At 40.7% G+C, this 15,053-nt stretch overlaps 1 protein-coding gene across 1 annotated transcript in view; it reads left to right on the top strand.

Annotated features, from left to right (window-relative positions):
• Positions 1 to 11,037, top strand: part of LOC134601486 (uncharacterized) — a 46,129-nt gene extending 35,092 nt beyond the window's left edge. The window contains exons 3-5 of the mRNA XM_063445986.1: positions 893 to 981; positions 9,842 to 10,111; positions 10,294 to 11,037. Coding sequence (XP_063302056.1) covers positions 893 to 981; positions 9,842 to 10,111; positions 10,294 to 10,487 — 553 coding nt within the window. The 3' untranslated portion in view covers positions 10,488 to 11,037. The remainder of the gene's footprint in view (positions 1 to 892; positions 982 to 9,841; positions 10,112 to 10,293) is intronic.
• The last annotated feature ends 4,016 nt before the right edge of the window (positions 11,038 to 15,053 follow it).

The following is a 15,053-nucleotide window of genomic DNA, read 5'->3' as shown; positions in this document are numbered from 1 at the left end:
ATTATCATTTTGATATTTAGAAAAAAGTATATATATATACTCAATACATAGATTGAATGCATATAACTATCCCCAAAAATATATATGCAATTAATTTAATTTAGTTTGAATGTCCACAACCAAAGAATTTTTTTTAGAAGGTTGAAAAATCCATAATTTGAATGAGTCTCCCAGGAGCCAATATTTCCAATCTATGGGTTCAAGTGGACTTCAGCAGTCTTCTAATTTAAGACCCACAGTTATCAGGGATCCATTCAAGGCCCGTTTATTCTAGTCTATTAGCATTAGAAATGTGATGCAGTCTAAATTGAGTGGCTATTATATTCACAAGCCTTGAATTATTAATAGCGGAACTATGTTCCACAAACCTACGTTTACGAAGTTTGGAAGTTTGTCCAACATGCTGCAGTCCTCAGGGGCACGTTAGAAGATATACTACAAATGAGGTGTTTTTAAGGTGTAGTTTTAAACGGCAGTATCTCATTAATATATAATTATTATTCATTTTTCTGTCATTTTTGTGTCCTGTTGGTACAGTTTTTGTTTTGTGTAGATATACTCCAAACATAACAACCTTCAGTTTCAAACTCACAAATTATATACCCTGCTTTTTATCATTAAATTAAATTAAAGTTGTTGTTTTTTTTTTTTTTTTTTCAAAGCCTTTATTTAAGACAAATAGTACATGCAACACAATTGGGGGAAAAAAAAAACAGTAAATGTTGTACATCAGTTTGACACAAACGCGTTGGTAGATCACAGCTATCATGAAAAATGTTGAACTTCTTCGAATTTCTCTCCCCTTCCCTCTTGTTCACTCATTTCCATCTATTATTCTCTTCTGAATGCCAAGGTGTTTTCAGTGTCATTTTTCAATTTGTTTTCCTTCCAGAATTGTTTTTCAAAAAGGGGTATTTTCTGCCAAGGCATCTGAACCATGGGTGAAGATCCTCATAGAGTGTTTGGGACCTGATGGAACTGGTGAGTTAACAAAAGTGACATACAGACTTCAGGGAATTCTGGAGAAATGTCCCTGGCCTAATAACTATAATTGCGCTGTAGGGGTCATGGTGCTTGCAGTGTTCTTCGAAGGAATTGAGAATTTGTGTGTTGTGATGAGAAAGGATGATACCATAAGTGTGCCCGTGTACATTTGAGTTTATAATGGGGCATTTGTAACTTGGTTCCCCCATTTTTTATTAAATAAAAACCTGAAAAAATAAACACTTAAAACTTACCTTGATTCCAGCTTAGGGCAATGTTGAAAATCGCAAGCGAGGGGAGAAGCAGGCAGCTTGCTTTACTTACAGTTTGCTCACCTGTTTCTGCCCTGCAGAGAGGCCACCAATGGCTGCTCTCCTCCAGCCACGTCCCTGGTGGTCCGGTGGTGCATCTGAGGCTCTGCACCTCATGCTGTTGCACTCTAATATCCTCTCCCTTACAGCTCTGGTGCTCAGTTACTGAGGGGATTGCACTCGAACCTGCTGCACTCTGACTTCACAATGAGTGCTGGAAAGGCAAGGTGAGTATATGATAGAGGGTTACCGGAAGGGGTGCAGTTCATCAGTTATACCACATAACCACCAGGGACCTTATAACAGCAACTGCAGAATCAGACTACAAAGGTAGGTGGTGCCTTGGGGTTCCACTGTGCAAGGGCCACATGAAGGCTTATCTGGACTGAGAGAGAGGGTAAGTGTTTGTGTCAGTGTATGCATCTGTGCATATGTGTCAGTGTATCTGTGCATGTGTGTCAATGTTTGTGTGTGTCAGTGCATGAATCTGTGCGTGTGTGTTAGTGTATACATTGGTGCGTGTGTGTCGGTTGTTGTGTGTGTCAGTGTATGCCTCTGTGCATGTATGCCAGTAGTTGTGTGTCAGTGTTTGTGTGTGTCAGTGCATGCATCTGTGCATGTGTGTTAGTGTATACATCGGTGCATGTGTGTCAGTGTTTGTGTATGTCAGTGTATGTATCTGGGAATGTGTGTTAGTGTATGTGTGTGTCAGTGTATGCATCTGTGCATGTGTGTCAGTAGTTGTGTGTGTCAGTGTATGCATCTGTGCATGTGTGTCAGTAGTTGTGTGTGTCAGTGTATGCATCTGTGCATGTGTATCAGTGTTTGTGTGTGTCAGTGCATGCATCTGTGCATGTGTGTTAGTGTATACATCAGTGCATGTGTGTCAGTGTTTGTGTATGTCAGTGTATGTATTTGGGAATGTGTGTTAGTGTATGTGTGTGTCAGTGTATGCATTTGTGCGTGTGTGTCAGTAGTTGTGTGTCAGTGTATGCATCTGTGCATGTGTGTTTGTGTGTATCAGTGTATGTAACAGTGTCAATATATCTGTGTATGTGTGTCAGTGCTTGTGTGTCAGTGTATGCATCTGTGCATGTGTGTCAGTGTTTGTGTGTGTCAGTGCATGCATCTGTGCATGTGTGTTTGTGTATACATCGGTGCATGTGTGTCAGTCAGGGGCGGACTGACCGGTCAGGCACTTCGGACACACTTTGTGTGTGTCTTTGACACAGACACACAACAACAGAATTTGCGCCGACCGCTTGAGTCAAACACCCAGCAGTGCTTACGAGAGGTGAAGCTAGGGTCCGAGGGAGCAGAGGAGTATGTCATCCCTGTGCACGTGGGCGTGCAATGCCGACGTCACACACGCCCATCGAGGTGCGCCGCCTGCATGGGCCACCCGCAATGCTTCACTGATCAGGAGCCCTGTGTAATGCCGCGATGCAGGGAGTTTCCCCCGGAAGCTTACCAACAAGCCGAGAGAGGAGGGAGCCAGACTCCCATCACACTCAGCCAGATGCCACCCTCCTGAACCAAAAAGGTATGTAAGCAGGGGGGTGGTTAAATATGTAATGTGATCTGTGTGTGCATGTTATCTGTTTGTGTGTTAGTGTGTGTATATCTGTATGTGTGTTGGTGTGTGTATATCTGTATGTGTTTGTGTGTCAGTGTGTGTATATCTGTATGTGTTAGTGTGTGTATATCTGTATTTATGTTAGTGTGTGTATATCTGTATTTATGTTAGTGTGTGTATATCTGTATGTATGATAGTGTATGTATATCGGTATATATGATAGTTTGTGTATATCTGTATGTGTGTTAGTGTGTGTATATCTGTATGTGTTAGTGTGTGTATATCTGTATGTGTATTAGTGTGTGTATATCTTTATGTATGTTAGTGTGTGTATATCTGTATTTATGTTAGTGTGTGTATATCTGTATTTATGTTAGTGTGTGTATATCTGTATGTATGATAGTGTATGTATATCGGTATATATGATAGTGTGTGTATATCTGTATGTGTGTTAGTGTGTGTATATCTGTATGTGTTAGTGTGTGTATATCTGTATGTGTATTAGTGTGTGTATATCTTTATGTATGTTAGTGTGTGTATATCTGTATGTGTTGGTGTGTGTATATCTGTATGTATGTTGGTGTGTGTATATCTGTATGTATGTTAGTGTGTGTATATCTATATGTACGATAGTGTATGTATATCTGTATATATGATGTTGTGTGTATATCTGTATGTGTGTTAGTGTGTGTATATCTGTATGTATGTTAGAGTGTGTATATCATTATGTGTTAGCGTGTATATATCTGTATGTATGTTAGTGTGTGTATATCTGTATATGTTAGCACGTGTATATCTGTATGTATGTTAGCATGTGTATATCTGTATGTGTTAACATGTATATCTGTATGTATGTTAGTGTGTGTATATCTGCATGTATGATGGTGTGTGTATATATGTGTGTGTGTCTGCATCTGTATGTATGTATGTTAGGGTGTGTATATCCTTATGTGTTAGTGTGTGTAAATCTGTATGTAAGTTAGTGTGTGTATATCTGTATGTATGTTAGTGTGTATGTGTTAGTGTGTGTCTGTGTATCTGCATGTATGTTAGTGTGTGTCTGTGTATCCGTATCAGTGATTTTGTGTACGTGTGTGTGTATCTTTATGCATGTTAGTGTGTGTTTGTGTATCTGTATATCTGTATGTGTGTTAGTGTGTCTGTCTGTATGTGTGTTAGAGTGTGTCCGTAAATGTGTATGTCAATGTGTGTGTCTGTGTATTTGTATATGTGTTGGTGTGTGTATGTATCTGTGAGTCTGCACCGGTGTATCTGTACAAGTAAATACACCCCTGCATTCAAATGTCAACACTACATACAGACACATCCCTACATTCAAAGGCAAACAGTACACACAAATACACCCCTACATTCACACACACATACTCCATTCAAAACATGCTTACAGTCAAACATACAAACACTGCTCGGGGCTAAGTTCAACCCTGCAAGGATGGGAAAATGGTAGATACCCATCTGGCAAAGTATTACGGTAGTTGTACGAAAGATGGGGATCTACCTTTTTTTCCATGCTTACGATAGGTGGACCGAAAAAAAATCTTGCACCAGCACCCACTCTAATTTAGGTAAAAAACGTGAATAAAATAACTTTTAAATGGGAGGAAACGGGGGTTGGGGACCTAAACAAACCACCCCACTACATCCTCTGTCTCCCACAACCACCCAACACTACAGTCTCTATCTGCAACCTACACCCCCTCTACAGCGCCTTTTCACCCATTAGAGCCCGTATCTTCCCACTACAGCCCCAGTCTGTATGTGTTTGTGTGTTATATCTGTATGTATGTTAGTGTGTGTGTGTGTATATCTATATGTATGATAGTGTATGTATATCTGTATATATGATAGTGTGTGTATATCTGTATGTGTGTTAGTGTGTGTATAGCTGTATGTATGTTAGTGTGTGTATATCTGTATGTATGTTAGAGTGTGTATATCAGTATGTGGACACTACAACTCCTGTCCCCTACTGAAGCCTCTCCCCCTCCCCCCCCCCACATTACAACTCTTTCTGTAACACATGCATGTGTGCGTGATGTATATTTGTGTCTCTTGCAAGTTGGTGGGTACACGGGGGCCCCATTATCTCCTATTGCCCAAGGGCCCCATGAGTTGTCAGTCCGCCCCTGGTGTCAGTGTTTGTGTATGTCAGTTTATGTATCTGGGAATGTGTGTTAGTGTATGCATGTGTCAGTGTATGCATCTGTACAGTGTTTATGTGCTTCGGTGTATCAGTGCATGTATGTCAGTATTCCGGGTTTCAGTCTATATATCGGTGTATGTGTGTCAGTGTATTTGTGCATGTGTGTGAGTCTTTGTGTGTGTCAGTGTATGTATCTGTGCATGTGTGTCGGTACTTGTGGATCTGTGTGTGAATATGTGCATTTATGTCAGTATTTGTATGTGTGTCAATCTGTGTGTGTATCTATCGTAGAGTATCTGTGTGTGTGTATATGTCTGTGGGCATATGTGTGGCTGTGTATGTATGTTTCTGTGTATGGCAATGTTCTCCTGTATGTGTGTGTGGCAGTGCATATAGATTTGTGAATACACATTTTTATGCAATCTCCAATATTACACACAAAAACAGTCCTGCATTCAAGCATCAACACTATACATAAACAAACCCCTGCATTCACATGCCAACATTACAAACACAACACTGAATTCATACACTAACACTACATAAAAAAACTTGCATTGAAACACCAACACTATGCACACCCCTGATTTAATTGCCGACAATACACACAAACCGTCCCGTGCATACAAACATCAGCATTATACACAAATACAAAAACATTCACACATATATACTTTAAAAACACACCTACATTCACAGATACTGCATGTAAATAGAATTATACAACGATGGGTAAATAATAATAGATCCACAGGTGGCAAAGCATCATGGGATATGTACCCCAAAGCTGAGGATCTACACATTTGACACCTCTGCTCTGTATCTGAAAGGGGCTTAACAGATTCTTGCACCGGGCCCTGAGGTTTTTTTGTTTTGCCCCTTGCTCAAATGATCTGTTCCATGCCCACTCTGTCGTCACAGCATGTCATTCTTCAGGAGTCCCTGAACCAATCAAAAATGTGCCTGGAAGGCAGCATGGAGAGAGGGCTCAGGAGTCCAATGTAAGCAGAAGTGGTCATGGTGGTTGTAGATGCCCTTTAAAATGAGGAATAGATATTGACCTTTAAGCGCTTGGATGAGAACATACAGACAGAAGTGAAATAAAAGTGTAAGGGCTAGAGTGGAAATAAAATATTTATACCAGCCTATAATGCATTGTGTCAGTATAGTGCACAGATATTCAATTAGAGAAAATGTGTAAAATTTACAACTATGTCTCCAATTTATTTTGACTTTTAAAAAAAATCTTGTTTGAAACCTGCTGCAGCATGCAGTCTATTTGGGATAATAACTAAAGTCCAAAATGCCCCGAACCAGAAAAACCATTCGGCTACATACGGGGCCATTCGGTATGAAAAATCCAGGCAATGTTCATGCTATTTAATAATGTCTGTATTTGATCCAGATTTTAGCCAGACCTAACGCCGTCGGAAGGCTTAAATCCGAACCAAATTAATTAAGTCTGGGCTTAGAACGCTTCCCCTCCCAGTAACCAGATGACAGATGGCTTAACAAGCTCCTAGATGGTCTCTGGTTCGTGCGCTTGTTCGGTTCCCGAACAACATAGTCCCAAATCACACAAACAGAGTAGTTTGCAGGGTATTTTGTATGGCCCATAATCCTGGGGCAGGAGGCTTGCTAACAGGCTTCTCCAGGAGCTTGTGGCAAACGACCAGACCACAGGGCGTTTGTCACAGGGACTGAACCAAGAAATTACTCTGTTACCACTTTACACAGCTTAGCGTCTGATTGAGTTAACAAACAAACGTATACAAGGATACAGATTTAAATCTAACTTGAAACATATGTTTTACTATAAAAGGATACGCTCTTGAATTATGCAATGCGTTTTTTGGACAGCTGTTACAATTGCAACATACTGCGTATACTTTTGAAACAAGTACTAATTTTTCTATTCCCCAAAAGATACTTTGTAATATATTGACTATGCTAGCCATGTACTACAATACACTATGGATATTGAACAGGCTATGCCTTAGGGATTGTGAGCCTTCTGGAATGTAGAGTTTTAACCCTTTAGTTGACCTGTTACTTTTTAGCTCCAAGCAATACGTTCTACCCAGGGCCGGTGCTAGGATTTTTAGTTACACAGGCGAAGATGCATTTTGGCGCCCCCAACCCTCATTAAAAAAAAAAAAATGCATCTTCACCTGTGTGTCTTTCCTCCCAAGCCACAGGCACACAGGCATCATTTTTCAGTCACACAGTCAAAGTCATACAGGTACACTGTCATACAAAGACAGAAATAATCATACAGAGACATACAGACACATACAGTCAGAGACATACAAGCAGAGATAGACATGCAGGCATATAAAGACATACATGCATACAGAGGCATACCGTCATACAGACACATACATACAGACAGGCATACAGAAACATACATACAAAGACATTCAGGCACATACATACAGACATACAGGCATAAAGAAACATACATACAGAGACATACAGGCATGCAGACACATACATACATACATACATACATACAGAGGCATACCGTCATACAGACACATACAGAGGCATACCGTCATACAGACACATACATACATACAGAAACATGCATACAAAGACATACAGGCATACAGAGACACACACATACGTACATACAGAGACATAAAGGCATACAGTTACATACATGCATACAGAGACATATATACAGACATTCAGAGACAAACATACATCCAGTTACATACATACATGCATACAGAGACATACAGAAACATACGTACAAGACATACAGACACATACATACATACAGAGGCATACCGTCATACAGATACATACATACAGACAGGCTTACAGAAAAATACATACTCACACACACACACAAACTCACAGACACATACTCGAACACACACACACACTGACAGACACACATACACACACACACACTGACAGACACACACACACACACACTGACAGACACACACACACACTCACTGACAGACAGACATACAGACACACACACACACTGACAGACAGACACACACACACACTGACAGACACACACACACACACACTGACAGACACACACACACTCACTGACAGACACACACACTCACTGACAGACACACACACACACACTCACTGACAGACACACACACTCACTCACACACACTGACAGACACACTCACACTCACATGCACACACACATACACACACAGTAATTAATTATCTAAATTAAAATAAAAAATTCCCACCCAGCCTCCCTACCTGGAGTGCTGGCGTGGGTCTTTCATTGGTGGTCCAGTGGGGCTGCTGGGAGGCGTGCGGCTGCAGTTGATTAGGAGGAGGCGGCGAGGGAGCTCTCTGATCTCTCTGACCGGCTCCCTCGCAGGCTGTTTTCTGATGCCGCGGGAGCCGGAATATGACGTCATATTCCGGCTCCCGCGGCATCAGCAAAAGGCGCGCGAGGGAGCCGGTCAGAGAGATCAGAGAGCTCCCTCGCCGCCTCCTCCTAATCAACTGCAGCCGCACGCCTCCCAGCAGCTCCAGGGATCCAGGAGGTGACCAGGCAGGAGGGAGCACTTCCCTCCTGCCGGTCACTGGAATTTTGCGCCCCCAGAGCCGGTGCGCCCTAAGGCGGCCGCCTGTGCCGCCTTATGGACGCGCCGGCCCTGGTTCTACCCAACCTACCTTTTAATTATCCACTGTATGATTTCACTGTGTGATGTTTTTAAAGTATTTTGTATATTTGGAATTACTTGGGTAAATCCTATGGAGCTCTTTCTTTAAATTATAGATACATGTTATAGCTTCAGACAGGGATGTCATCACAAATCTCAGTGCCTCCTGAAAACAAATTGGCTGGGGCCCCCTCACCTAGATACGCACTCTTTGCTATGCACACAGATATACAAGGGCAATATGGCAAGTGTCATCCCAGGGACATGCAGAACCAATGACTTAAATATAGTGCCAGAAAATATGTTTATAACAAGGCTCAAACGTTCAGTAAAAGTGAGGACGCCTCAAGCAGCATGGCCACTGTGAATAGACAGGACAACAGCATGGACAGCTGCGTTCAAATGAGTAGCAGTCCTAGCATGTGAGCTGCCTTCAAATTCAATATTTGTCATTTTTACAGCAATGGCCAAAAACAATTCCCCCCCCCCCCCCATTGTTACAATAACCACCTTTGGCCAGCATAAGGAGAATACAGAAATGTTGGGTTCTGGGGTCTGAAGTTCTGAGCCCATATAGCTGTGCATTGCCCTGTTGTAATACCATTCCTGCCAAACACAAATATTAGCCACATGGCTATTCATACTATAATTTACTAATTTCAAACAGGACTAAGGGTCCCTATACGTAGAGTAGGATTAATGGCACATTCACCAGAGCTGAATGTCCACTCGCCCACAGCTAGTGGGCAAGTGCAAATACTTTGCACAGAAGACAAATAATAGACACCTATGGTTGCCCAATATATATATATATAATTTCCCGCCACATCCGTAGACTCTTTCATAACATCAGGTCAGTCTTGAATATTGTATAAGGAGCAGAAGACAAAACAGTTAATGACTTTCACACAGAGGATGCAGTTCCAGCAAACCCTTGTTTAAAGCCAAAATGATGTGTCGTACTGGTAAAAGACATAGCAACATAACTTTTTATTTGATACCCAGATTTAGGGCCCTGTGAGGCACCATGCATTGTAAAAGCCAAATGCTTGCACATGTGTGTGTGTAATTATTTACAATGGAAAGAATGTCGTGATTAAGGATCTTCTCTTTGGAAGTTTAAATAATTGGCATAAATGTTTCATTTACACAGGCAAGAGAGAGAAGTGTCTGAGCAACACAGAAAATAAATATGCAAATCTATGTTCCAAGGAATCCAACACCAAGTCCATTACGACCACCACCACCACCACCACTGTTTCTACTGCAAAATCTACAACTTCTGCTACACAATACAATGAACAGCCACCAGTAACTACCAGCATTCCGTCAAGACCAAGACTAACCACCACTAGGCAGGAACTCTGGAATGAGACAAAACACTTTGATGTTATTCAACCAGACGACAAAAACATACATAATGGTACATTCTCTGTTTTTCCTCTCTGTTATCTGTCTTTAGCTAAGGCCTTTGAAAGTTCTGATATTTTTTAAATTGTTTAAGTTCAGTGACAGCTCAAGAACTAATGTTTCTGTCTTGTTTACATTTCCTTTTTTCTCTTCGTCCTCCTAAATAATTGTTTTTACTCTGTGTATTTAACTCAGGTTCTGAAGGGCAGCAAGGTCTAGGTCCCACAGTATCCCAAGGAGAGCCTGGAGAGAAGACGAAGACTACGACAATAGCCGTGATCTCTCTAATTGTCATCTGCCTGGTACTTGTGGCTATTCTTACCGGAGTGTTCTGCAAGAGGAAGAAAACTAATTCATACCAGAAAACGTCAATGGATGAATTATTATAAAAATGAACTACGTAATTGAAATTTTGGGCACTGAGAACATTTGTATAATTCAATTTTGCATTTAGCCACTTCATGTTGAGTTTATTGTAATGATTATCAATGCAATTGAATCCTTGTGGTTTCTGAGATATGACAGTGCCATGCTTATTTACTAATGTGAAAGCCCAAAGTAAATTTCAAATTTAAGGTCAAAATAGTCGCACTTTAAGAAAAAAACTCTGCTTTCCTTTTGACTATTTTGTCTTTAAATTTGAAACTCATTTTAAACTCACCTTGAAATCTCAGTTTTGTAAATAACTCTGTGCCCTTTTGGGATCACATGTTGGGAATTGAACACTGGAACTGGCAGAATACGTTATAACTTTAGAAATAATAAAAATCATCGAAAAAAGGAATTGGCCCATGCTACCGGGCTTTCCAAAGTTGAAAGCTTTCATCTGCCCTGCAGTGCCCCAGCCTAAATTTTACGGTTGTGTGCGATTCTCCTTATACATCACTTCCACCTTACATTTTGCCTGAAGTTATAAGTAAGAGAGCTAATAATTCAGACTCATTTACCTTCTGTTTATAAATATCATTATTTGGTTGAAAATACTTTGAAAATGCTACTCCTTAATCTTGGCAGGATATAATTGTTCGACCTTCTCTATTCTGACCCGCCATCATTTAGCACTTTAACAGCCACCTAAACCATACAATTATATTTATGTATATTTTGCATTCTGTTTTCTTTGTGTTTTTTACAAAAATTAAAGATTTCTAAATTAAGCTGAGTTTGCTGTGCTGTTTTGTTCCCCACAAAAATCTGTACTTGTATATTTATTAACAATATAATAAATAAATACATACTTTTTTGCTGCTACTCTTCCCCCCCCCCCCCCCCCCCCTCTATTGCTTTGCTTACTTCTCACTTGGTCTATGAATAAAATGAATATTTAGAGGCTGTTCTCTAGCCATCAATCATCTTTTTGGAACTTGGAACTCTGTCCATATGCCATTTCGGAGTTTAAAATTTCAGTCGCTGATCGTCTAAAATTGAAATTGCGATTTAGGAGAAGTGATCCATTTTTCTTGTTAAAAAAAATTTAATTGAGGAGTAGGGAGAGCAGAAGACAAGGGGAAGTGCCAAGGGAAGATAGATAAGGCATAGGAGAGTATCGGAGCGGTTGGCAAAGAAAGGAGAGGAACGAAGAGATAAGAAATATAGAGGAGAGAGAACAAGTTGTAAAATGTACAAGGTCTATTAAGTATTAATTAATAGGAAATAGTGTTTAGAGTATGTGCACCAGAGTGCGTCTCCGGTCAAGCAGATCATATTTTGTGAAATTGCCCACCTAGCGCACCCAATTAGAAAGCCGTCTCTCAAAGTGTGTAGATGTGTTGCGCACAGAACTGGTTATCTTTTCCATCGTAAAGATAAACATAATTTAATTTTCAATTTCTGTAAACATAACTTTCCAGCTATGCACAGTTTGATCACAGCAGAAATTCTAAAATTAACAAATTCTTATGAGCAGAAGTGGTTAATTCCCCGGATGAATACAGTCTGTTGAGGAACGATTGTCCAAGGGTCTGGTGTCAGCATCACTCCATTGGCAGAATGTCTCTTAACATTTAGCACTTTGCTTCAGGATATCACCTGCTTTTCCATTACACATTTGTCCAATATATTTTGCAACAGATTATAAAATTATTTGATGTTGCAGATTGGACTTCATAGAAAATCCAATAGTACTGTAATATGATCAGATCATGCTCCTACATTTCTTACAATTTCTTTTTTCTCATAAAACCTGTTGTGATGGTATGGTACGTGGCTGATTTATTCCTTGATGCTCATAACCACAGAGATACCAAGTTGATCCTAATTGATCATAATTAGAACACTAATAAAACTACTGTAAATGTCCATAACTAACAGGATCTGAAAGATTCCATGAGACACAGTTGGTGTCCAACAATCAATGATTTTCTATGAATATGGTATTGTATGCAGACATTTGTTTGATCCAGAGGAAAAGGCCCGTCGTGTAATCACAGTATTCTTCCACGCAGACATAAACCCGCTGAAACTCATTTCTTCTACCTTTTCATCTCAAAGAAAACCTTTCTCACCCAAACGAAAATCATTTAGCAAAATATAATTTCAATTCATAAAACCTCTAAAAAAAATAAAATATGGGGATTTGGGGAGCATATGGTGATCATTTGTGTAATCATTTCTGTAATAATGAAACTTTTTTCACTTACCACTTCCTTTTCTAATTTTTATATCAGTAAACAATGACATAAAGTCTGTTCTGAAGAGAATAATGTTATTATGCAACATTATCACGAGTTCCTAAGAAAATTAAGAAAGAGCAAAGATAAGGTAAGTATATAGTTACATAGTTACATAGCTCAAAAGGGACATGCATCCATCAAGTTCAGCCTTCCTCACATATGTTTTTGCTGTTGATTCAAAAGAAGCCAAAAAAAAAACCCAGTCTGAAGCGCTTCCAATTTTGCAACAAACTAGGAAAAAAATCCTTCTTGACCCCAAAATAACAGTCAGATGTCTCCTTGGATCAAACAGCTATTACCCCACTAAATAGAAATCATATCCCTGTATGTTATGTTTTTGCAAGTATTTATCCAATTGCAGTTTAAACATCTGTATGGACTCTGATACAACCACCTCTTCAAGCAGAGAATTCCATATCCTTATTGCTCTTACTGTATAAAAACAGTTTTCTTTGCCTTAGATGAATCTCCTTTCTTCCAGCCTTAATGTGTGACCTCGTTTCCTACAGTTGCAAGAAAAAGTATGTGAACCCTTTGGAATGATATGGATTTCTGCACAAATTGGTCATAAAATGTGAGCTGATCATCATCTAAGTCACAACAATAGACAATCACAGTCTGCTTAAACTAATAACACACAAAGAATGAAATGTTGACATGTTTTTATTGAACACACCATGTAAACATTCACAGTGCAGGTGGAAAAAGTATGTGAACCCTTGGATTTAATAACTGGTTGAACCTCCTTTGGCAGCAATAAGTTCAACCAAACGTTTCCTGTAGTTGCAGATCAGACGTGCACAATGGTCAGGAGCAGGGCCGGCCTTAGGCATTTAGACGCCCTGTGCGAAAAATCTTCACAGCGCCCCCCCCCCCCCCCCCGTCATCCATGTATGCTGTAATGTTTGTGTTGTCTGTGTATGTGATAGTAGGTGTGATGACGGTGTGTGATATGTATGCTATGTGTGATATTTGTAATGGGTGTATTAACAGTGTGTGATATGCGTGTATTGGTTGTATGTGACACACACACACACACACACAGAGTCAGACGGCCATACACACACACAGGAAGACAGTCATACACACACACACAGACACACAAAGGCAGACAGTCTCACACACACACACAGGCAGACAGTCAGTCATACACACAGACACAGACAGTAATACACACACACAGAGGCAGACAGTCATACACACACACACACAGGCAGACAGCCATACACACATAGGCAGACAGCCATACACACAGAGGCAGTCATACACACAGAAGCAGTCATACACACAATCACACACACAGAGGCAGACAGTAATACACACAGACACACACACAGAGGCAGACAGTAATACACACAGACACACAGTGGCAGTCATACACACATACAGACACACACAGGCAGACAGTCAGTCATACACACAGACACAGACAGTAATACACACAGACACACACAGAGGCAGACAGTAATACACACAGACACACACAGTCATACACACAGACACACACAGAGGCAGACAGTCATACACACACACACAGACACACACAGAGGCAGACAGTCATACACACACACACACAGAGGCAGTAATACACACAGGCAGACAGTCATATACACACAGACACACAGAGGCAGACAGTCATACACACACAGACAGTAATACACACAGGCAGGGAGTCACACTTACCTGACAATCATAGTTACCTGTGGAGTTCATTGTGGAGGCAGTGCAGCTCCTGGTGACTGTTTGGTGGGGAAGCAGGGACTCCTTCCTGCTTCCCCTGCAGCAGTTTTCCGGCGCTTTTAGCTCCGCCCCCGCCACACGGTAAGCTCCGCCCCCGCTGCAAATTTGAAAAAAAAAAAACATTTTTTTTTTTTTTTTTTTTAAATCCACGGCGCCCCCTGCTCCATGGCGCCCTGTGCGGCCGCACAGCTCGCACACCCCTAAGGCCAGCCCTGGTCAGGAGTAATTCTTGACCATTCCTCTTTACAGAACTGTTTCAGTTCAGCAATATTCTTGGGATGTCTGGTGTGAATCGCTTTCTTGAGGTCATGCCACAGCATCTCAATCGGGTTGAGATCAGGACTCTAACTGGGTCACTTCAGAAGGCGTATTTTCTTCTGTTTAAGCCATTCTGTTGTTGATTTACTTCTATGCTTTGGGTCATTGTCCTGTTGCAACACCCATCTTCTGTTGAGCTTCAGCTGGTAGACAGATAGCCTTAAGTTCTCCTGCAAAATGTCTTGATAAACTTGGGAATTCATTTTTCCTTCGATGATAGCAATC

Source organism: Pelobates fuscus, chromosome 3 (genome assembly GCF_036172605.1).
Source record: "Pelobates fuscus isolate aPelFus1 chromosome 3, aPelFus1.pri, whole genome shotgun sequence".
Taxonomy (NCBI): domain Eukaryota; kingdom Metazoa; phylum Chordata; class Amphibia; order Anura; family Pelobatidae; genus Pelobates; species Pelobates fuscus.
This window is presented reverse-complemented; position numbering and strand designations above follow the sequence as displayed.